This window comes from Bicyclus anynana, chromosome 3, assembly GCF_947172395.1.
Source record: "Bicyclus anynana chromosome 3, ilBicAnyn1.1, whole genome shotgun sequence".
Lineage (NCBI taxonomy): Eukaryota > Metazoa > Arthropoda > Insecta > Lepidoptera > Nymphalidae > Bicyclus > Bicyclus anynana.
The window spans coordinates 17228564-17254395 of record NC_069085.1 but is presented as its reverse complement, the minus strand read 5'-3'; the positions used below and the strand labels follow the sequence as shown (position 1 = coordinate 17254395).

Below are 25832 nucleotides of genomic sequence, written 5' to 3'. Positions count from 1 at the left end.
CGAAAGCATTTTTCAAATTTACAAACTTATTAAAGGGTTTTTAGCATAAACTTGTCTTCCAGAAACTTATTCTAAATTAATGATACAAAAACGGGACTGTCTTGTTGAAAAGCTGGTCACGCTAATATATTTTCCATCTTTGTATACGCTGTGTTTAGTCTATGGTCAACAATTCACCGATATTTTTAAATCTATGGTAAAATCTTTATTTTCTATTTCATCTTTCACAATAAAAGTAATTCATCCTATTAACTAAATAGATAATTAATTAAGCTAAATATGCTCTGTTTCATTATATATTTTTAAAGTATTATAATTATGAAGTTACATTACATGAACAATAACAAATAATTTGAAAACAGCAGCTCCATTTCCGAACATAAACGCTACACATCACTTTAACTGTCACGCCATTGTCAAAATCAAAATGTCATCATTGTGTTGACAATTGTCATTTATTTCATTTTCCTGTGATTTTCGTTACGCGATTTGGCTTGGCGAGCTGTTTATTGTGTTGAATTAAGAAAACAAATGTAACATCTATCCAATAAGTGATAAACAAAGAGAATTCAACAAGTTTCATGATCAGTTTTGGTTAACGTTGAGATTAAAATGTGATACGCGTGTGTTTGTGTAGTTTTAAGTTTTCGTGCATGAGGGTTTAATAAAATAATTTTAATCTAATAATAATCGTAAAAGTGAAGTTAAGTGCTACCTATGGTTAGTTACACGTGCAAATATGGGGCAGAGTCCGAGTTCTAACTGGAGTAAAGGTAGTAGGAGATCTTTCCGATCTTTTGCGAGGCGTTCTAAGCTGAACAAGTCAAGCTTGAGCCACACGTTCAGTTTGCCGCCTTCGGAGGAGTACCCGGAGCTGATGAACGTGAACATGGCGACTGAGGAGCAGCTGATGACGTTGCCTGGTGTGTCCAGGCAACTGGCGCAGGAGATTGTTAGGCATCGACAAATGATCGGCAGGTTCAAACGTGTTGACGACCTTGCTTTAGTCTCAGGTACCTATTCCTTATAAATTAGTTAATAAACATGTCATTTAGAGAGAGACGAATAACTTCTCATTCGATGAGAGCGTTCCATGGATTCACAGTCCTGAACTTGTGACTACAGGATGTAAGGTAAAGGAATTCCTTGACGACCTAAAAACACAGTTTACTTAGACATTAATAATTAGCAAACACTATAATGCTTGCCACTCACCATTTGATAAGTCCATATGCATGTACTCATTGCCAATACACAATCAGTTTTATTGGATGTCAAGCCATTAGCACTTGAGGCTTGTGGGCTTATTGGACAATGGGTTGCTAACATTATTGGATAAGACACTGGTATTTAAACCAAGTTTAAAGTTGTTTTATATACATAGACTCTCTTACTCAACTTGTAAAAACTTGTTACTTATATCACAAAATATATCGAAAATACAGAAACATATCCCAGCAGGGTTATGATATCTGACTAACTTTCGTCAACATTCCTAATATTCTATTTTTGTTAAAGAAAGTAATTCTGCCTAATGCTCCCAAAGTATAGCCAAACAGGCTACCGAAGTAGACAAATTATATGTCATTGTACAATAGCATATTTTTATCTTACAAAAATATCACACAACATATCACTAACATTGTAGTTATCTTCAATTTCATTGATTAATAACTAAAGACAACGATTTATTGTATTAGGTCAATTTACAATCAAAAAGCTATAATCACTTGGTATAACATTTATTGGATAAATGATTTACAATTTCATTTAACAGAATTTGCCAATAATTCAGTGTTATACAATTTAATTTACATTAAAATTAAGTTAGATACAGTAAAGCTTGTTTTACTGTTTCTTTACATTTTCACTATTTGCAAGTGAAATATTTGCTTACACCATCTCCCTAGAATGTGGTATATTTAATATGTATATCTAATTGTAAAGATATTGAAAAATATGTTACAAATTATGATTAATAATAATACTAATGGTAAAGGAATATAATATCAAATTATCAAAACATTACCTTTAGAAAAGAATACCTCAGAGTAGCTTTATTTATAAAATCTTAATATTTTATAGAAATAATTACAGTAAAAAAGATTTTTTTAAAACATAAACAATATTTAAATAAACCACAAGCTGGTGCTAGCAGTGGTTACAACTTTTTTTATGGCTTGGAATTTTTTTTTTTGATATTAACTATAATTTATATTCTGTGACATACTTAAATAACAAAAAATTGCAGCAACTGTATTGTAGCCATAAATTATACAAAATCTACTTTGTATTATATTATATCTTCTAACTGACTGACTTATAACACTATTGTCTTGTCTAGTCAACTCTTAAGGCTATCGCAATGCATATTTATCTCATAATTTGTTTTAGGTATTGGTGCTGAAAGGCTAGAACTCTTAAGGCCAGAAATATGTACAAATTCGAAAAAGCAAATATCTAGGACTAGCTCTTGTACATACTCATTAGATAGCATAAGATCTTCGTTAGAAAATAAGTTATGTTCAGTGAATTCCTCTAGTGTATTTCAACTGCAATGTGTGCCAGGTTTGAACCAAGAATTAGCAGCAAACATTGTTGATTACCGCAATAAGAAAGGCCCCTTCAAGTCCCTTGATGATTTAATCAAAGTAAGGGGAATGGATATAGTGAGACTGAGTAGTATAAAACCACATTTGAACCTGGAACTTAGAAAGTGCGAGAGCGTGCAGCATTTGACTAATGGCCATGTCAACGGATGGACAGACCCTTCCATTAATGATTCATTGGTCAGTAGTGAGCCAAAAACTCCAAAGAGTCCGCACAGAAAAAGTCTTTCAATGCCAACTAAATTCCCCATCACATTGCCAAATGGTTTTGCGACAGCTCCAGTGACAGATATATTGGACTTGCTCTCGGCTTATTCCCACAGACCTATTGTGGAGGAGGTGTTTACATATGAAAGAGATGGGGTTAGATGTTGCAGACTCGCTTCATGGAATCTCCACCAGCTCAGTGTAGACAAAATAACTAATCCTGGTGTTAGAGAGGTGATTTGCAGGACTATTCTGGAATATAAGTAAGTGTCTCAATTTTTTAAAGGCTTTAAAGGTACTTTTAAGTAACCAATCTCTGATCTGTGCTACCTGGCTGCACAACCCTTCAGGCATATTTGAAATTTAATTTAAAAAGATGTTAAGTTGTGTAACTTTCACATGTCCCAGAGCTAAAAGTGACAATACATATCAAAAGTTATACTTCTATGTAAACTTTACTAACAATAGTATATACCAGAAAAACCCTTCATGGTGCATTTACTTAAATAAGGAAAACTTCAAATTTTGTATAATAATTTTTTAAATTCTCAAACACACATACTCGTCCTATAAGAGTATAGTTTTTACATGAAAACTAATTTTTAAACTAAAATTTGATACACTGAAAACTGTTTTACAAATTGTAAACACAATAAAGACATTTAATCTTCGCTGATGTGATAGCCCAGTGGACCTCTGCCTTCAATTTGCAAAGGCGTAGGTTTAAATCCAAAATCAAAGGTAGGAAAAAGTCATGAGGGAACCTGGACACATGATAATTTTCTTAATTCTCTGTGTGTGAAGTCAGCCAATCCTCATTAGGCTAGCGTGGTTGACTATGCCTAACCTCTGAGTGGATACTCGTGCTCAGCAGTGAGCCAAATATTGGTTATTAATGATGTATCTTCTCTCCAGGTTAACAATAATAGCCATTCAAGATGTACTGGAAGCGCAGGCGCTGCAGATGATATGCGATGAACTCAACTCACCCGTGCTCCGGAGGGTGAGGGAATGGCAGTGCAACAGTTACACGTGGCATTATGTGTATACAGGGTGAGTTGTAATAAAGTAACTTGTCTGTAAATCCTCTATAGCCTTATTTATTATAGACATGGATAAGGATTTAAACCTCACATTTCTCCAAAGTGAACTTTAAACAGTATTGATTAGGTGTACTTTACTTTGAATAAAAATTGAGGTTTAAATCTCAGTCCATGATTATATTACAAATATGGGCTTTAAAATCTTGTGTGTTAGTGGTTGGACCATTTACAATTTTAATAAGCATTTTTTAATAATCTTTTTATGTTTATATGATTTAAATTTTTATGACAGAACAATATTTGACAGGATATTCATTGACAACGGTGAACTGATCTCAGCTTGAGACAACCATCCATTTGTAAACATATTTTTTTATTTCTTTTAAATACTGTCCATGAAGTATGATGTCATTGAGGTTCTTTTGATTATTTAGCTATGTATTGACATAATATAGAGAAATCATGATTTCTCAACTCTCAAGAAAGTGTTACGTTTTTTTTATTTAAAGATAGTCACTAGTCAGTCAGTCTACTCGCCTACAACCTACTACTTCTGTAGGTATATATTCACATAGGTAAATAAAGATTTATGTTTCGCAATAAATACAGTCCATAACCTGCATGTTGACTGCAACAATTATTTTACAATAATTATTTTTAATAAACAGTAGCATTCTTGTGTAAACAATTTTGAAACTTATCTTTTAAGTGATAAGTGTTATATTTCCGTGTGTGGCGAAACAAAAAGCGTAATTTAAACAAGTAGTAAGTAGGGTTGCCAATTATTTTAAATATTTCGTCTTGTATTAAATAGGTACTTATTTATAGAACTTTTGGTTGTTGACATACTTTATGAAGAACTTGCGTCACTTAATTGGAAAGTTCACCTTCACTTGCCTTCGTTATTTATAGTATAAGGGACATTCTTATGCATAATTTACTTTTGCTTTAAGAACTACCTACTATGTACTATACAGCCTGATATAAAAACTATTCATTTGTGGGATTCCGTTAAGAAAAATAATATTAGACATGTTTAGTTTAGTTATAAATTCTTATTTCTCCTCTAAAAAAATAAAAAATAAAAAAGCCTTTTATTATTTCCCATTTACATAAGGTATAAGGTACAATAATTTTTAAACAGAACAAAGTAGGTAACACTTTTATACTTAGTACATTTTTTTGCATTTTATCTTTTTATTAATATTTTTTATGTTACTTGTATCTATTTATTTTTCTTTCTTTTTCTCTATATATTATATATATATTTCCTTAACTTTTTAAATGGGAACCCCTCTGTAGGGTAAAGGTCTCCTCCAGATTTTTCCACATTTCCCTATCGTTTGCTTTTGATTGCCACTCGTCTCCTACAATATCTTTGATGTCGTCGACCCATCTTCTGTAAGGCCTGCCTCTTTTCCGTTTACCCCTAGGGCCCTTCCATAGGACGACACGCTTCGTCCACCGAGCGTCCTTCGTTCTAACGACATGGCCTGTCCATTTCCATTTCAGTTTCATAGAGTGAAGTAAGAAATCTATTTGTTTTGTTCTTTGTCTTATTTTCGTGTGTATTTCTCCTCTAACTAAGCAAAAAAGTTACGCTAGGTATAAAGTACCTGGCAACATTAGTCCAATTACTTTTGACTTTCCAGCTGCCTAGCTATCAACGGCTAAGTAATTAACCATTAATAGCTAACGGTAACGCAGAAACCACCGATCAAGCTATTTATTGAGTCCTGAAATATAATTAAAGCGTAAACTTCCAAAAACATCAGAGCGATTAAAAAAGTCTGTAGAGACAGTTTTTATTAGTGTTCTGATTACGATTATGTTTTTGAGGGTTTACGTAAAAGCCGGTATAGCCCAGTGGTTGTAGTATGTTTGAATCCGGTCCGGGGCGTGCACTTCCAACCTTTCAGTGTGTGCATTTTCTAGAAATTAAATATGACGTGTCATAAACGGTGAATTAAAAACATCTTGAGGAAACCTGCATACCTGGCAATTTTCTCAATTATTTTCGTGTGTGAAGTCTGCCAATCCGCATTAAACCAGCGTGTGGTGAACTATTTGGCCGAAACCCTCTCATTCTCAGACGAGACTCGAACTCAACTATGAGCCGAATATGCTTCTATTATCCGTAGCTATTATCCGTGCTCAATATTCATACCGTTATTGCGTAAGGTATAAAAAGAAATGGTATTTGGCAGCCCTACTCCATGCATGTAGGAACATTGTTCTAAATCAGTCGATCGAGCTACTCGGCGCTGATAACGACGCGGAGACGATCTGATAAGGAAGCCGTCAGGGACGTTTCACATCCACGGTACAGATAAGCGGTCAAGTGCAAGACTGCGACGTGAAGGGGCTTTGATAATGACTTCGCTTGTATACTGTACCGTAGGTCGGTTTCTTTAAAAGTTTAAATTGTATTTTTTTTTCTACCTTATAGCAGGAAAAGAGATTTTCTAATCATATAATATAATTCGTCGAACATTGCGTGTTGCCAGTGATGACCTATGGTTCCGAGACTTGGTTGCTAACTATGACCTCATAAGAAGGCTCAGAATCACACAGCGGGCGATGGAACGAGTTATGCTCGAAGTATCTCTGCGTGATCGAATCAGAAATGAAGAGATCCGCAGAAGAACCAAAGTCACCGACATAACTCATCGAATCGCGAAGCTGGGCTATGAGCAGGGCACATAGTTCGAAGAGCCGATGGACGTTGGGGTCCCAAGGTGCTGAAATGACGACCGAGCACTAGAAAGCGCAGTGTTGGTTGACCTCACTAAGTGGGCTGATGACATCAAGCAAATTGCAGGGATTCGCTGGATATAGGCGGCTCAACCTCGTGATGTTTGGAAGTCCCTCCAATCTATCGAACCCACGACCTCTCCTTACTGGTTGAGCTACTGAGGAGCGTCTATAATATATTCTGATTAAATACCACATGCTGAGTTTTTTTTTTGTTTTGTCCTTGATTGATGGTGAAATATCATTCATGGAAAACGGACAGCTCGCGTAGACAGTATGGTGAAACATACGAGTACATACACATATTCATTGAGTGCTATAATTATAACTACGTGGTCGGAAAAAACCTCTTCTGCCTCCTCTCTTTAGGAAGTCGATTACAATCCCCCGCGTTATTGCGCAATCCACATACGAGTATAAATAGATATGAAATATATTATTATCATAAATCACTGCTACTTGGCAATCAGTATTGATTAGGTACCAAAGAATAGTTGTCGAAACTCACTTTCTGTATAGTACATACATATGTCTTGGCAACTTCGTTCGTAACACTCCCGATGCGGGAGCGGGTCCGAGGACGTGTAGCGATGAATGAAAAACCCACAACTGACGCTAATAATTGTTTTACTAGTTTTTTGGCTTTTAATATTATATGTATAAGCAATTAATAGCCATTTCACAGTAAACCCAACTGTGGTTTGTGTTTATGGTTAGGCTTCATTTCAATATGTATTTTGTACAATAATAAATAAACAAATATGTGTGACACCACGACGCAAAACGCCATTTAAGAAAGTCCAGACCAAAGCCTTCTTATGTTTAACATTACAATAATAGTGGATAGGTATTGCGAGTCGTGCAACCGGACTTTCGTAACAATGTCTGGTTATGCCAGTCACAACCGGGCACACTCCAGGGTCCAGATGATTATGGATAAAATGCAGAGTCTTCAACCAGTTTCAAAGTATCGCCTTTGACGCTTACGGGAGGAGGAGCATCATAATGATAGCCCAGTGGATATGACCTCTGCCTCCGATTCCAGAGGGTGTGGTGTTCGAATCCGGTCCGGGGCATGCACCTCCAACTTTACAGTTGTGTGCATTTAAAGAAATTAAATAGCACGTGTCTCAATCGGTGAAGGAAAACATCGTGAGGAAACCTGCATACCAGAGAATTATATTAATTCTCTGGTATGCAGGTTTCTCTCATTCTGAGAGGAGACTCGAGCTCAGCAGTGAGCCGAATATGGGTTGATGACGACGATTACGCTAAAGTTGAGGTTCTAGCCCTCATTCGCACGAGAGTTTTTAACGGACGTTAAATAAGCATTCAAATACAACAAATGCACTCCCAAGTATATGTTCATAAGACAGCGTTTCTAAAACACGCCGTTTTTTTCATTTTTGTTCTGTCGAGCAGTGTTGCATTTTCAATTTTGGGCGTTGGAAATAGACCTTCATTAAACTTCATACTATCCACCGCACCGCTGGGTTTTAACCCAACGCTTTTTTAACTCTCGTGCGAATGAGGCCTTAGCAACCTACGATTTATTTTGTGATAGAGATTTCGGTGGCACCTCCCAACTTTTCAGTTGGGTGCATTTTAAGAAATTAAATATCAAATGTCTCAAACGGTGAAGGAAAAACATTGTGAGGAAACCTGCATACCAGTGAATATATGGCTCACGGCTACATCGAGCGACCGCGTATCGACTATGAATAGTTGGTCAAACAACAAAACTGGCTTTTCCTTAAAAATATCTGCATTGAATTCGTAAAACGGAAAATACCTGTGAATGTATGTGTTTCAACTACTTTCAACATAATCTTGACAGCTGATAAGCAAAAGAGTATCGTAGTAAATGTAGGTAATACTAAAGTTACTATAAAATGTAGGTATGGAGATAAAGTGTATGGCTGTCTGTAAATAAATAATAAATAACCTTGACTAAGGAATGTTTTTAAAACATTGCTTGAAGTTTTGGATTGGCTGGTCCATTACATGATATGATATTGTTACAGGAACCTGGGCTTCCTGTACGAACGCTCGAACAAGCACATCACAGTAGAGAGCGCGCTACTCACCGACGGGCGCGCGCGGCGGATATTCGAGGAGCTGAACGTACTCCGCTCCGAGCGCGTGCGCATCTCTCCGCAAGGTTTGTCCTCACGCTATCTGCTGTAGATTTGATGATAAACTGAGGGCCTAGTGGCTTTGATACTGTTACTATCGCGTTAACGTAAACGCAAATTTCTAAAGGAATTGTAACAGCGCCATCTAAGGGATGACGGCAGTTTTTTAAATTGTATATAAATTAAGAGTATGCTAATTGTAAACCAATTTTGTAAAAGGAACAGGGTATCTGCGATCATTACTTTCGGAGCTATAGGGATTTAAAGGGTCAGATTTGCGACGCTGCCGCGGATCCCTGAAAAACGCCTCATACAAAATGGCACGAACTGATGACGTCGTAGGTAATGTAATGATCGTTACATTTGTATGTGCGATCAAAATTACTAATATCTTTGTTATTTGTGCGTTTATGTTTATAGTTCATATATTAAAAAATGTCACATTTAATGTAAGGAAGCAAAAACTGGAATTTTCATCTAATTACGATAAAAGATTTTGAAATTTTATAATCTCATTTATTTTGCAAATATCTAGTCAATCTTTTCTTTTTATGTATAAATTAGTTAACATTGACCTTATTTACCCGAATGTCTCATAAAAATCAATATATTGAAACCTAGTCATCACCTCAATTCCATATAAATTCGGGTTTACGTTAACGCGATATTAACAGTATAAAAATATTGAAAACTCCCACTAGGCACACTGAATTTCACGCGGGTGTCTGCTAGTAAAAACATATTTCTAAAGTGATAAATCAAGGATACACTCAGTAGGTGATCTAAACCGGACTTTGACACGGTTAACGTCCATAGATAATTAGCTGTGCGTTATTGCTGTAACACCGGCAGATAAGACTTGTATAGTAATAATTACAATCTGTATCGAGGACTTCGTTATTACACAACTAGTAAACAGTAAACACTTGACATTATTCCTTCACTACAGCCAGCCATGAAAGATAATGACAATTCGTAATTAAAAATCTATCTATATATATATATTATATACTTATGATAAAACTGAACAGGTCAAATTCTGTATTTACATTAAAGATGACGGATTATTTTTGACGGCCTCCTTGGCGCAGTGGTATGCGCGGTGGATTTACAAGACGGAGGTCCTGGGTTCGATGCCCGGCTGGGCCGATTAAGGTTTTCTTAATTGGTCCAGGTCTGGCTGGTGGGAGGCTTCGGCCGTGGCTAGCTACCACCCTACCGACAAAGACGTGTACCGCCAAGCGATTTAGCGTTCCGGTACGATGTCGTGTAGAAACCGATAGGGGTGTGGATTTTCATCCTCCTCCTAGCAAGTTAGCCCGCTTCCATCTTAGATTGCATCACTTACCATCAGGCGAAATTGTAATCAAGGGCTAACTTGTAAAGAATTATAATAATAATAGATATTTTGAAAATTTTTATTGAAGGGTATTTTACAACCGATAGGTTTTTTAGATTTTTTATCTGTCTGTCTGTCCGTATTTTATGTTAACCGGGCATCACGCATAAATTACTAAATGAATTCAAATGCAGCGTGACCCCTTTTGATTTTATTTTTACAATTTAATTCCACTTACTTTTAAAATAAAGTACTTACTTGGTGTTCTGATTTGCATACGATTGCGACTTTATATTTATGTATACCTAAGCTAAGTTTAATTCAATGCTTAATAATGTATTTTATCAAACGTATTGATGTCACACTTTTAGGTCAAACCGACAGGTTTAAATAACCTGAATAATATATGAATTGTTTGTCAGTAACATTTTATGAACTGAAAATTTCTCTGGTAATTATGACCTGTGGTTTGAATAAATAATTAATATGTGGTACATAATTTTGCCTGCTGTTTTTGTGATTAGTTTATTGTACATACCTATTAATTTAATCCTAAATTATAATTAAATTTATTTAATTTAATCATATGAATCTCTGACTGGAACTAAACTGCAAAGTCTTCAACACCGACGTAACGTTGCCTGTCTTTCTGTTTTTGAACTATTCAATTTAGTCCCTCCATCCCCATTCTACCACTGAACAGCGTAACACCGTGCAAATTGGCATCCTTTTGTTGTCGATGTCCAGTCGACTCGCACAAAACGTTTCGCATCGACGTTTCTATTAAGAACAGCGAAGATGTGGAATGCCCTTCCGGCGTCTAAGTTTCATGACACATACAATGTGTGCACCTTCAAGGCAAGATTGAATAGGCATCTTCTAGGCAAGCGCGCTGCAACCTAAACCTCATCATTGCTTTCCACTAGGTTATTCTAGTCAAGCGCAAGTCTATCTATACTAATATTATAAAGCTGAAGAGTTTGTTTGTTTGTTTGATTGAACGCGCTAATCTCAGGAACTACTGGTCCGATTTGAAAAATTCTTTCAGTGTTAGATAGCCCATTTATCGAGGAAGGCTATATGCTATATATTATCCCCGTATTCCCACGGGAACGGGAACCACGCGGGTGAAACCGCGCGGCGTCTGTTAGGAAAAAACCCCAATGCAAACCAGGATTAAATGTATATCTGTTTAAAGTTGGATGTATTTTCACTGTGACGTCTCGGAAATCAGCTGTGGCTACGCTACGCACAGATCATTCATAAATTTATTTTAAAATTTTGGTTTTTTTTTTAAAAAAAGAGCCACTGTTGAGCTTCTTGCCGGTTCTTCTCAGCAGGACCAACCTTCCGAACCGTTGGTAGAATCTTTACAATTAGTCAACTGACTTTTTGACGGCCTCCGTGGCGCAGTTGTGTGCGCGGTGGATTTACAAGACGGAGGTCCTGGGTTCGATCCCCAGCTGGGACGATTGAGGTTTTCTTAATTGGTCCAGGTCTGGCTGGTGGGAGGCTTAGGCCGTGGCTAGTTACCACCCTACCGACAAAGACGTACCGCCAAGCGATTTAGCATTCCGGTACGATGTCGTGTAGAAACCGAAAGGGGTGTGGATTTTCGTTCGCCTCCTAACAAGTTAGCCCGCTTCCATCTTAGGTTGCATCATCACTTACCACCAGGTGAGATTGTAATCAAGGGCTAACTTGTAAAGAATAAAAAAAAAAAAAAAAAAAACTGACGTTTCAAAAGTCAAGACGCTTGAGACGACTGTCGCCGCGTCTTTATGTATCCATTGATACCTAAAATCTGGTATTGCACAGCTTAACACACGATGTTACGACACGTCACTTGAGTTTGCATATTATAACGGGAGATGTCTTGAGAGTTCTTAACTTTGTAGGTATTATAAAGATCGAAAAACTCTAAGATATCACAGCATCTTTCAATAATTATGAAAATAGATGCTTACACACTAAGTCGTCATTCCAACGAAGTTAGCTCTGAACCAGATAGGTTTGGACGCGGTTTTTTGAAATAGAAAGCTGATTTCCATTATTTACTAGAAATATCGGATACGCCAATCCAAAGATATCAGCATGATGTGATCAAAAGGATTTCTGAGACAATAACAATTATTACAGACTGGAGGTATTTAATTTTTTTCCCTCATATTATTTTATGCCATTGTATTTACATATTTCCAGTTTTACATAACTGTTTTTATTCTTATTATATTTACAGCCTTAATTATATATTTTGCTAATTGGATAATTAATGAAAATATTTTTTATAAATTATTATTATCGACTGTGTAGGTAATTTTTTTGTTATAACTTATTCTTATTCGTTTTAATGACACCATCATTATCAACCGATATTCGGCTTACTGCTGAGCTCGAGTCACCTCTCAGAATGAGGGGGTTTAGGCCAATAGTCCACCACGCTGTCCCAATGCGGATTGGCAGACTTCACACACGCAGATAATTAAGAAAATTCTCTGGTTTCCTTACGATGTTTTCCTTCACCGTTTGAGACACGTGGTATTTAATTTCTTAAAATGCACACAACTGTGAAGTTGGAGGTGCATGCGTAGGACCGGATTCGAACCCACACCCTCCCAGTGTCCACGTATTCACTGGGCTATCATGGCTCTCTACCGTTGTTTAATGACATATTATTTTATAAAATGGATAATGTTATTTTTGCGTTTGAATCCAAATTCAAGGGCGTTCTCACGGTGTTTATTATATTTACGTCTTTTGTTGCCATTATGCACCATTCAGAACTTTATATCCAAATGGCCATTAGTTTTATATATTTTTCGTATTTTTCTTTATATTTCGTGAGGCGAAATAATTGTACAGCTCTCTGAATACAATTCTATATTACAATATATATACTCTAATATTAGAAAGAAAGTAAGAAAGAAAATATCTTTATTTCTACATTATGCCACACATAACAATTATCTAAGAATTATAAATACCCTGCGATATGTGGCATAACCTAGAAAAAGGTATTATATAGGCCATATTGCTATATGCTCCCCATAAGCTATGCTCCCCATAAGCAATACATCGCTGATTTTCAGCCATAATGTGATTTTCAGTCATAATATATGTTTAACAATACATATATACAATAATCTATAATATATTGCAACACATATCCATGCTCGAATATTTCGAAGCTGAGACTTTACACGGCGACAAACGCTCATTTTACCGACAACCCATCAAGCTGTAGGAGTTTTCAACTTATGGAGGGGAAAATGGGATGTGTATGGAAAATTTCTTTGGTGTTTGAAAGGTCCGATAGTGTCTAACGCGAATGTTAGAAAGGTTAAGGACTTTATCCGATAGTGTCCAGTGCGGATAAAGTCGCGGGCGTCTTATATCCCGAAAATTGAACTCCAAGCCCTTTCTCTTCTCTTAAGTTTGTCAGTCGTTTTTTTAGTTCGTAGATACATACATACATTCCTGAAGTAACAATTCGCACGCGAATCGCCAGAATGTTTGGTAAACATTGGAGTATCAACGTGTGAGCAATTGTTTGAGAAACGGCGCCCGAACGTTGATATTATGTCAAATATTTAAAGATACTACAACTGTATATCAAATATCAGTGACAGAAAGAAAGAAAGAAAAAATCTTTATTACAGCATTATGCCAGGTTATATTGAACATTCTATTTTCTTGTGTACTAAGTAGATATGTGTAGTAAGTAGATGAAAGATTCACTGTAAGAAGGAATTATAATTATATAATGATTTATTTATTTTGCTATCATCCGCGAAAATTCGGCGAACCCATGCGACAACGTCACCCAGGTCCGACAAAATACTCTCTACGTACGTTTCACCCCGAAACCGGAGCATCCTCAGGAGATGTTGACTCTACAACGTGCACGTGCAATTGCACGTTGTAGAGTCATCATCGCCGAATTTTCGCGGATGATAGCAAAATAAATAAATCATTATATAATCATGATGAACTTCCGCAAAGTAACGCCTGCTTCTATCCAATATTTAAAAGGAATTATAAATTAAGTACGAACTAGAATTGGGTTTCGGCTACCTTTTTGAAATCGCATACAAACACTCAATTACTTCTGGGTAGGTCGACAAAAATAATTATAATCAATCTAAAAATTATACAAGCATGTACCTATAAAATGCAATTTAAGAATAATGCATAATGATTTTTCATTTCTGATAGTAGTGATGGAAGGAAGACGACGTTTCGGATAAGGGTAGGGTAATAAATTATTTCCGGAATGTGAAATGTGATATATAGGTTGTTAATCTTATCATTGTTTTGCCACTTTTATTTATACATTTGTAATTTGTATGGAAATAAATTATATGTTTTTTTATTTGATGATAACTGTGATCTCACCTGATAGTGACAGTACAGTCTAAACAGACTAAGGCTGCCAGTCCACCGAAGTGGAGCGAGGCAGCGGATCCGACAAACGGAGAAATTTTAACCAATACGATTGCAAAAAATCTTCGACCCTCTTAAATGGACAGGGACTTGCGAGCTAGTTAAAAAAAAACATATAAAACCGAAGCGAAGCGGAGAAGATAGTCAGCAACTCCGCTTCAAATTACGTTCTCACTTCACTCCGCAGCCTCACTCCTCTCCGGTGGATAGACACAGTACACAACTCCGCTCCGCATTCGTCCGTTTCTCCGTTACGCTCCCTTGTTCCACTCTGATAGACAGGCAGCCTAACTAAGTACAAGTTCATGTAAAGCTTATAAATTCAATTTCAAAATTCATTTATTTCACGTATTAGTTTGTTTAATTGTTGTGAATTATGACTTTACCACAGGTATTCTCTGCTGACAAGAATCAGATGTCTATGGTGGTAATTAATTACGAGTTTTTAGTACCACAAGACGGGTAATTCGCTAACTCGATGTCTTTTGAAGGACAAAGTTAATCGCGCTTGTTCGCAACTTCATTAAAGAAGTTAATAAAATAAATATTTCGTATAAATCTTTTATAGATAATTACATCACACAATTTCGGTGGCTTTCATCCTCTGAAAGCAATCCGAGCTAGTGAATAACCTAGTAGATAATCCAAGCGATTGCGTATCGTGTGTGTGGCATATATCGTCGGTCGCGGTAAACATTCACGCTTGAGAGCGTTCGGAAAAGCGGCCTCATCTACATAGTTACGTGTTCCGCGGCGGTGTGCCTTACGCATTGCACCGCGGAACTGTATACGACATTGGGACTTCCTCTATTTGATTCCTAGATTACTAGTCCTTCGTAAGGTCCCCTGAAGGGTCAAGAACACCCTTTTATGAATCAGTTATGAACCAAGCCTAATAAATAAGCTTAAATGTGTTAAAAAATAAAATGCATTTATAAGTCGTAGTTTTTTTATTAATTCTTTATTGAAAAAGAACACAGTAGGGAGTTTAAGGTAACCTAACCTAATCTATACAAATCATGCCCACGTGGAATGGTGGCAAGAATACTGGCTGCATTTCCGCGCTGGACAGCCAGGCTGATCCTTTGCGCAAAAAATGAGCCAGCCCTTCTGTTACCGGTCGAGGCAACTAACCGCTGTGAAATAATTCGGAGAAATATTTGCTCATATTTTTTACTTGTTTTACTATATTATTTTTAGAATTTTTTGAGGAAAGTAGCCGGTCAATTTCCGTCTAAGCGTACTAGTTTATACTTTCATCTTCATAAAAGAGCAACTGCCGAGTTTCATGTCGGCTTTTTTCAGTAGACACTGCATTTCGAAGTTCCGAATTGGTGATAGAGTCACCGGAAAAGACAACCTTGGGAATCAAAAAGTGTTCTAATTTAAATTTATACGACGCAATCTTTATCAAGTCAGAAATAAGTTGTAGGTACGTAAAGTCAAGACGCGTGAGGCGACGGCGGGTGGGTGGTAACCGCGGGGTGACACCCTGCCGCCGCCGCTCTATGTTACCGCTGACACCTAAAATCTTGTACGATGTTCCGAAACGTCATAAAGATTGCATCCGACTATACTTAATAAACGACTTTGTTTAATTTTGTCTAGTCGTTTTCGGTTTTTCTCTGAAACTAACAAAAAGAACTTTCAAATCAAACAGAAAAATAGACAACAATTAATCACACTAATATTAAAGGCGAAAATTCATGTGTGTGTGTATAAGTAAGTCTGTTCCTTCTTTATGCTGCGGTTACTGAAGCGATTTAACTGAAAATTAGAATAAATAAATAAATATACTTAAACAATACACATCACTATCTAGCCCCAAAGTAAGCATACAGAGTAGCTTGTGTTATGGGTACTAAGATAGTTGATATTATAATATTCATATACATTTATATACTACATATAAATACTTATATAATGTATACACACAGACACTGGAAAACACCCATGCTCATCACACAAATATTTTCCAGTTGTGGGAATCGAACCCACGACCGTGGATGCAGAAAGCAGGGTCACTACTGCGCCACGCGGCCGTCATGGAAATTGATTTTACTCTGGATTAACACATAGGCTAGGTACTTTTCATTCGGGAAAAATCCATAGTTCCTGCGGGATTTGTGAAAACTGAATTCCACACGGACGAAGTTGCGGGCGTCCGCTTGTAGTAAACGGCAATTATTTATTATTGGTAATTAACAATAACAACTAGACAACAGTATATTTTGAATAATTATAACAAGGTATTTCTACGATATTGATACATTACGTAAGCCATTGGGAGGTAAATATGTCACAACTCTTCACACTATTTTATTGACCCGTCGGATAATTTCAAGAAATATAAACTTTGTTAAATGTGCAATAAAGTTTGATTTGATTTAGCAAATGAACGCATCGTCTAGACATTTCCATCCGTTCGAGATAATTATGATCATATCGGAGTGAAAACATGGGACACTTTGACTATAATATAACGTGCTGAAATACATAAGTTCTTTGAGTGTTTTACAGTTTTATTTCGTTGTTTTCAATTTGTGATCAATTTCTGTCTATTCCCTCTAAACTCCAAAAGCAATAAAAGATTTAAAATTTTCGATTTAAGATTTAAAAGGTAGAACAAGCTTAGCTTGAAACCATTATTTTTTGTTTTTATTAAAATTAGATATGTATTGAAATTATTTTCATCTTTAATCTAAAAGCAACCCTAGGACATCATTGGATCGGAAATGTCAGTCTTTAGATCGAATTCATTATAGTAGATTGAGTTAAGCTTGTAGCCATAATAAGGTCTTTGTTTTATTAAAAAAATAATAAAACTGCGTTATATTGAGAACCTCCTCTTTTTTGAAGTCGGTTAAAATTCGATAGGTATTTCATCCGAAAATACCAAACGATCAAATCTATACTATCTATACTAATATTATAAAGAGGTAAAGTTTGTAAGTTTGTAAGTTTGTAGCTTTGTAACAATTTTTTGAAATGGGGTAATCTTCGGAACTACTGGACCGATTTTAAAAATTCTTTCACCAGTAGAATGCTACGTTATCGGGGAGTGCTATAGGCTATATTTTATATTTCTATCATATATAACTACTGAGGTATCGCGGGTTTTCTCTTACAGGTCAGACCGAAAAACTTACTCATTCGCATGCGCTGCCTCAACCATTGCGTATAACTGAAATAAATGTATGGAGGCTTTTTAAACCTTTAAAAGTTCTACAAAAAAGTCCGCGACACCATGTATCTATCTTTTATATTTTAGCAGATATAGTACCTTTAGTACTGTAATAAATTATTTAAATTTTAAACTTAGGTTTACGTCATTATTTACACAACTAAACTTAAATCCTTATCAAAATAAATTATTTAATAATCACAAGGATATTATAGAGATAAGATTTGCCCTTTACAGTATGTTAATTAGTTATATAGTCTCGGAGATAATACAAAATTTCTGAAAGTCGCAGAAATGCCGCTATATGACGCCCCGCGGTTTCAATTACGTGGTTCCCGTTCCCGTGTGAATATGAGGACCAAACATAGCCTATGACACTCGCAAATAATGTAGCTTTCTATTGGTAATAGAATTTTCCAAATCAGTCCAGTAGATCCAGAGATTACCCCCGACAACCACACAAACTTTACCTCTAAAATAGTATTAGGATAGAAGTCGCTTGGGAAATTATAGTCTTTTGGTCATTGCACCACGCACAAAAGGCTGGACCAATTTTGCTGAGGGTAGGGATAGGATAGAGGTAGGGAAGGGTTAGGATAGAGGTAGGGTAGGGGTAATTTAGGGAAAGTGTAGGGTAGGGTAGGGTGGGGTACGGATAAGGTAGGGGTAGTGTAGGGTAGGGGCAAGGTAGAGGTAGGGGAAGGATATGGAACGTATAGGGTAGGGGAGGAGTAGGATAGGGGTAGGGTACGGGTAGGGTATGGTTAGGGTAGGGATAAGATAGGGGTAGGGAAGGTTAGGGTTAGCGGTAGGGTAAGAGTAAGGTAGGGGTAGGGTAGGGGTAGATTAGGGGTAGGGTAGGATAGGGTATGGATAGGTTACGGGTAGGGTTAGGGTAGGGTAAGGTGGGGGGAGGGAAGGGTTAGCGTTAGCGGTAGGGTAGGAGTAAGGTAGGGGTAGGGTCGGGTAGGGTACGGATGGGTAGGTTTACGAGCAGGATAAGGTAGAGGTAGAGAAGTTTACATCAATTTTTACGCGGACGAAGTCGCGGGCGTCCGCTAGTCGTATATATGGCGTAACCCTACGGCTGCTTTGGATCGACAATTTTCGAATTTGAATCCAGTGTGGAAAGAGCCTAAATAAGCATAAATAAGTGGGTTTAGACACGACCTGTCCAAGATATTGCGCGTTCGTTTTTTGCCCACTCTTCACGTTGGCCAACACAACGGCCAATCATCTTGCCAACATCTTAGTCCAGTCAATCTGCCGGAATTTCAACCATTTTGATGGTCATAGCATAAAGGCAATTTTTTTTCGCTTAAAAATGATAAGTTGTTGTTGTGCAGTTGAAAGCGAAAAAGTAGAAAAACACTTTTTTGGAAGCTTCACCGCCACCTACCGCTTGCATTTCTTGTTCAGCCATTTGAGCCAGTGTGTTAAAATGTGCATCGCAACTTCCTCTAAATTTTTTTTTTCGTAAAATGTTTCTGTAAAATGCGTAAATTACGAGAAAAATGCATTTCAAAATGCAAGTTATTTTGAAGTTTTTTGAGTTTTTCAAAATGAATGGCTTCAAGTTGGTACTTACAGCGTACTGGCCAATGTAAGTAGGGCATTTGCTTTAACCGTATCACGAATTCACGAACATTGACATTGACCGCGTCTGCGTATACATTTAGACAATATGGCCGCCCGTCCACGCCCGCGAGTGATTTAATTCAATTAATTAATTATTCAAATCATGTCTGATGAGTGATTTAATTGAATAAATTTGAACTTGAGACGTCTTTTGTTACTATTAATACAGGTCGTGTCTCAGAATTTAGAGATTTTTATATCATTCTTCAAAGCATAAAATGCTTATTTCAATGTACCTACCTACTTGTATAATAGAGCTGTGATAGCTTAGTGGATATGACTTCTGCCTTCGATTCGGAGGGCGTAGGTTCGAATCCGGTCCGGGATATCCAACTCCATCTTTTCAGTTATGTGCATTTTAAGAAATTAATTATCACGTATCTTAAACGGTGAAGGAAATCATCGTGAGGAAATCTACCTGAGAATTTTCTTAACTCTCTACGTGTGTGAAGGCTGCCAGCAGTGGCAGTTTGGCCAGCGTGGTGGATTAAGGCCTAACCTCTCTTTGCTAGAATGCTAGAATGGCGACCCACCACTAGATGGACCGAGGATATCAAGCGGGTTGCAGAGAACCGCTGTATGCTGGCGGCTCGAGACCGATGTTCTTGGAAGTCCATGCAAGAGGCCTATGTCCAGCAGTGGAAGTCCATCGGCTGATAATGATGATGATGAACCGATAATGATCTCCTAAAAGAGTATTGAATCATATGAAGTGTAAAAGTGAGACACTCAACTAACAGTTCTCTGAAATACGTGGTTTTCTCTGTTCTCTTTCGTTAAATTTTGTCTACGTCCTTGAAAATTCTTAATTCATTTCTGTAGCTAGGAATGGAAAAATGTATATTTACCCACCTGTAAATAGCGATTCTGGCGTACAAAATAATGTTTCACAGAGTTTAGTGCCGAAGCGTGACAAATGTATATTAAACGTGCAAATTATCTGTAGTGGCGTGCGAAATGGTTTACGACTACACCCATGAGCGCATCGACGAAAACCATAAATGATTACATACGTTACGTTATCAACCCATATACGGCTCACTGCTGAGCTCGAGTCTCCTCTCAGAATGAGAGGGGTTAGGCCAATAGTCCACCACGCTGGCCCAATGCGGATTGGCAGACTTCACACACGCAGAGAATTAAGAAATTCTCTGGTATGCAGGTTTCCTCACGATGTTTTCCTTCACCGTTTGAGACACGTGATATTTAATTTCTTAAAATGCATTTTTAATGATTACATGAAGAACAAAAATTATGAAACAACAACACATACTCGTAGGTTCACCTTTCAAAAGAAACCTTCGAGAAGAACCATTAAAAAGATAAAACTTCAAGTGTCTTTAGCAAAGCTTTGCCACGAAGCTACAGGTCCGGCGACAGGAAACATGATTTATTACAATTTCCTACAGAAAGTATCAAAAACTAACATTTATAGTTCACTATTTAGTCCAAAGTCAGCGTAGCTTGTGTTATTGGCAATGATGTTAGAAGACAAAACCGGCTTATTGCGTGTCGCGGCGCTGTGTAGGGTTCCGTAGATTAAGTTAGCATTTTAATCCCTTATGTAATACACAAAAATACCGATAACCACACTGTAGGATAGACGATAAAATATTCATCCTCACTTTGCATGTAAAAACAATCCGTTTACCTCTTTATAGAAGTAATCGTAATACGTAATAATATCCAGACACTGGGAAACACTCATGCTCATTACACCAATATTTTCCAATTGTGGAAATCGAACCCACGGCCGTGGATGCAGAAGGCAGGGTCACTATCCACTGTGCCATCGCGACGCAATTACCGGTACAAGTTCTGAACTTCTGAGTTTCTGAAACAAAGCTAGTTAGAAGAACTCATTACGTGCTATTTAAAGCAACCAATAGCGTGCATGAGGCTATTGCTTTGAGGCTTTGTGAATTTTAAAACAATTCAGCCATTGATAAAAGTACTTCATACGAGCAGAACAAAGAACAATTCATATATCATTGAGTATTCTTGTTAGCATAATTGGCTCAATTTGTGCTTCATTGGGAATCGATTACCAATCGCGTTCACTTTACATAAAATCTGCATACTTTAGTGTCGTTAGCACTAGGATGTATTTAATAGAAACACTTTTTCCAAAAGATCAAAACAGACTTCTCTTTTATGTTTTCTTGATTATTATAACATACTAGCGGACGCCCGCGACTTCGTCCGCGTGACACTCGATGTAAACTTTCAACTATCCCTACCCAACGCTACCCCTACCCTACCCCCTACCCTACCTTACCCTACCTTACCCTACCCTACCCCTACCCTACCCCTACCCTGCCCCTACCCCACCCTACCCTACCCTACCCGTACCCTACCCCCACCCTACCCCTACCCTACCCTACCCTACCCCTACCCTACCCCTATCCCTACCTTTTCCTGAATTTTCTTTGCTATAAACCTCACGGAGCCCGAGACCTTTCCAACGAATGCAAAACCGTGGAAATCGGTTCGTGCGTTCTAGAGTTATAGCATAAGGAAGGAAAACCCGACTTATTTTTATATAGTAGATAGTAGATAGATTTTAAATAAAAGAAATCAAATAGCAAAGAAATTCAAAATGGAGTTCATATTTATAAAGTCAGCTATTGACGATCAATTATTCTCACGTTTCTGCAGCGCAAACGGCATCCAAGACGTTTCATAAGTCGAGCCGTCATGCACGCAGTGACAAATACACGATCAGTTATAGTCATGGATGCTGCAGAAACGTGAGAATAATTGATTGTCAATGGCGTGCAATTAGACTGCTAAAAAAGGAATGTATTTTATTTCAGGTTTTATGTAAAGTCTGATAGGTGTTTGAGTTGTTTTATTCCACCAAACCTTCCAAGTAGGTACTTTAGCATTTTTGCTGTATTTTATATTATTAAACAGGCAGCATGCTTTTGATTTTGGTTTTTTGTTAAAACAGATTCCCAACATTATATTCAGATGCAAGGAAGTCTATCGATTATGAAAGATAATTTAATCGGTCCATACCTAATTGATTCATAATGAAGAAATATCAGAATTTCGTTTTCAGAATACAGCATTTTTTGCTCCTAGGTCTTAGAACCACAACGATTTCATAGACGAAGTTGAGCTGTTAGAATTCAAGAGAAATTATAAATGTAATGTGCTAAGTATAATGACCTTATGTCGTAAACTCTGTAAAACTTTCTATTTTAGGAATTATTTAATTAATATTCAAATGTATGTAGATATTTTAAAATGTAAAGTCAATACCTATCATATCAATATGTAGTAACGCTTTCACTAACTCTGCTATCTTCTTTTTTTTTTATTACTACCATTATCATTTTCAAAGTCTAATTAGATTAGATTTCGAATATTTTTCAAAATTTCTCATTTTTTATGGATGACGACCTCTGTGCTGCAGTTTCATCACAGGTTTGATTCCCAGCTTGGATCAAATTTCATTTATTATTAGTTTCCAAATTAGCTTGTATGCCTAGCATGCGACCAACGATATTGTCGACAAATGGGGGCGGTGTACACCCAGTTCCACCTTTTCGTTCAATGCAAAGAAAGAGATAGCGGTATTTCCAGTTACGCCGCTATTGGTTGACATTTGTCTGTTTCTCTTCACGAGATAAGGTCGCACGTAAGGCTTCCTGTGATGACTTTAGCTATTCTACGATATGAATATGATACGTCATTCTTGAATGACGATTACGTCTATGATGATATAATATAAGGTTTTAGGTTGAAACGTGGTTGCCTAAAAGATGACTACTTAAACTAAGAGATTAACTACTTGAAGGTTATGTTTCAGGAAACAGATACCGGTAGTGTGTTCCATACCTTATCTGATACACCCACAATTTTATATATAGCTAGATTTTTTGTTCTGATTGTTTATTTACTGTAGACTCCTTAATAGGATCGCAGCAGCGTCACTGCGAGGTTTGAGCGTCCGCAGAAACTGCTAAAGTAGAGCCCTAGAGCTAGAAGAACGTAGAATAGTGCGTCTCCTGTGAGACTCGGACCTTGTCTTAGTGAGGCGTTGGAACCAATGAAAGGAGATGGCTGAAATTGGGCTCACGTTGAAGAATGATACAGAAATGAAAAATGTGCTAAAAATCTTGTATATTTTTCTAGATTACTCCATTAGAATCTTAGGCGAAATAATATTCGCCAACAGAGATAACAAGCTTATTTCATTATTTTAACACCGATCCAGCTTTGCAAATGCATAGGAATTTCTATTATATCATCTTTGATGCATATTTCACTGATTGTCAGTTGTCTTTGCAAACGCGAGCTGTCAATGTCGAAGTCAATCAATTAATGAAATATCATTTTCAAATATTAATATCATAATTTGATTAGATGTGTCAAGTTATTGTCAAATCCTTATTATAAATGTCACCTGTCAGTTAGACTTAGACAATGATGATGCAATGAATTTGATGTCAAAGGGATACGAATTATTGCCCACCTGTAACAAGTAACTGATTAGGCAAATATAGATTTCCTTGAAAATTGGCCTTATGAGTTTTCCTTAATTAATTTTCATTGTAAACAAGATTAACCTTATGCTATTGTTTACTTATTAAATTTTATTTCTTTATTTTTGCTAAATCCAATCGTAATTTTTAATTTTATTTATATATTCTTTTTAAGTATGCCTAAAGCGATAATTGCAACACAGTGTCACATTATAGCAGTATTATCGGTTTAATGTGACTGATACACAATGTCATTTGTGTTATACTGATTTTCTTTTGTTTTATGATCTTCTTGTGTTATATTTATTTTATCTAACTTTATCTTATCTTATCTTATTTTAATTGTCCTAATTTATGGCCAATTTTCAGCTCTGTATCATTCGTATAATTTGAGCCCGAGTTTGTATGGAGGCGGGTTTCTCTTTTGTGGGCTGAATGAGATAAAACCATGACAGTAGTTGAATAATAATAATTGTATTATTAATATTCATTTACGCATGATATATGAGTTAACGGATTTTCCATTCATTATTATCATCCGGATAATGATAATGACCGGAACTAACGGCAGAATATATCTCCGAGATACGGGGTTGTGACACCACTAATTTCACTGAGAAGTTTTACTGAAAATTTCTTAGAAGCAAGAAAAGCTCAGTATTTCATAGCCCAACCCAAGACTCAAAGCTAGGACCTCGCGAACCGTAAACACATAGACTGACCAATAGACCCATAGAGGCCGTTAAGTTGTTCGTTTATAATTCAATAGTAAACTTGACAATTTTTCATGTAACATGAGTCATCAACCCGTGTTTGGCTTACTGCTGAAGACGAGTCTCCTCTCAGAATCAGAGGGGTTAGTCCAATATTCCACCACGCTGGCCCAATGTGGATTGGCAGACTTTACACACGTAGAGAGAAAATTCTCAGGTATCCAGGCTTCCTCACGATGTTTTTCCCTTTACCGTTTGAGACACGTGATATTTAATTTCTTAAAATGTTCTTAAATAAAAGTTGGAGGTGCCCCGGACCGGATTCGACTAATGCGAACCTATGCCTTCCGGAATCGGTGGCACAGGTCTTATCCACTGGGCTATCACGGCTCTCATAACGTTAACTTGAATAGCAACAAAAAATAATTGTTGAACATCAGTTTCGGTACGAATACCACGTTAGGGATCGGAATCGCAATGAATTTTAAAATATAATCAACCGTTACGTTAATTTTTTTGTCCTTTGGTGTTATTGACATTGGGAAAGACATTCCCTCGTTCACCTTACTGCGATGCAATAAAGGCCATATTCGCTTGCTACGATTTATATAAGAACCAGAGATATTTACGCATTTTGAATGAATAGAGATTCGTTTTTGTATTGATATTTTGATCTTCATATTCTTTTTTTTTTTAATTTATAAAATGCATCTACGTTAATCCAGGGTAGGTATAAACTATCTTTATTTTTAGTCAAATAGGTTGAGGTGTGCGGAAATCACAACAATTAATACAAAAACTTTATAATATTAGTGTGATTCCCAGGAATTCAAGACTTTATATTTTGTTATGACCTGAAACCTTGTTTTGTATATAACCATATTATTTTGTCGTTAAGTACCTTTTCTTTCAATTAATTATTTATTATACGTATTAATTTTGTGTAAAAATTTTTGCATTAATTAAATTTTTACATCATTGATAAATATGAAAAATTATTATCGACACCTCACGATGGCTAAATATCTGTAAGTGACGTAATATAGAGGTCTATTACACCAACTTTACGATAGCAACAGTTAATTAGAATAATTAGATTATTATCAGGTATTAAATCACTTTTATCATAGCTTTGTTTAAAATTTTTTTTAGCTTATGTGTACATTTGAATCGTGATAAAATCTATTGCCGCTTTTTAGGGTTTCGAACGGACGAGTATTTTTCCATAATATACACATTACATATTAATCGGTACTGGGTTATATCGCTTAAAA

At 36.6% G+C, this 25832-nt stretch overlaps 1 protein-coding gene across 1 annotated transcript in view; it reads left to right on the top strand.

The window, feature by feature from the left end:
* Positions 1-459: 459 nt before the first annotated feature.
* Positions 460-25832, top strand: part of LOC112048895 (endonuclease/exonuclease/phosphatase family domain-containing protein 1) — a 40413-nt gene continuing 15040 nt past the window's right edge. Inside the window, exons 1-4 of the mRNA XM_024086598.2 lie at positions 460-1013; positions 2395-3079; positions 3732-3869; positions 8638-8774. Of these exons, the coding sequence (XP_023942366.1) occupies positions 740-1013; positions 2395-3079; positions 3732-3869; positions 8638-8774 (1234 nt within the window). The 5' untranslated portion in view covers positions 460-739. The remainder of the gene's footprint in view (positions 1014-2394; positions 3080-3731; positions 3870-8637; positions 8775-25832) is intronic.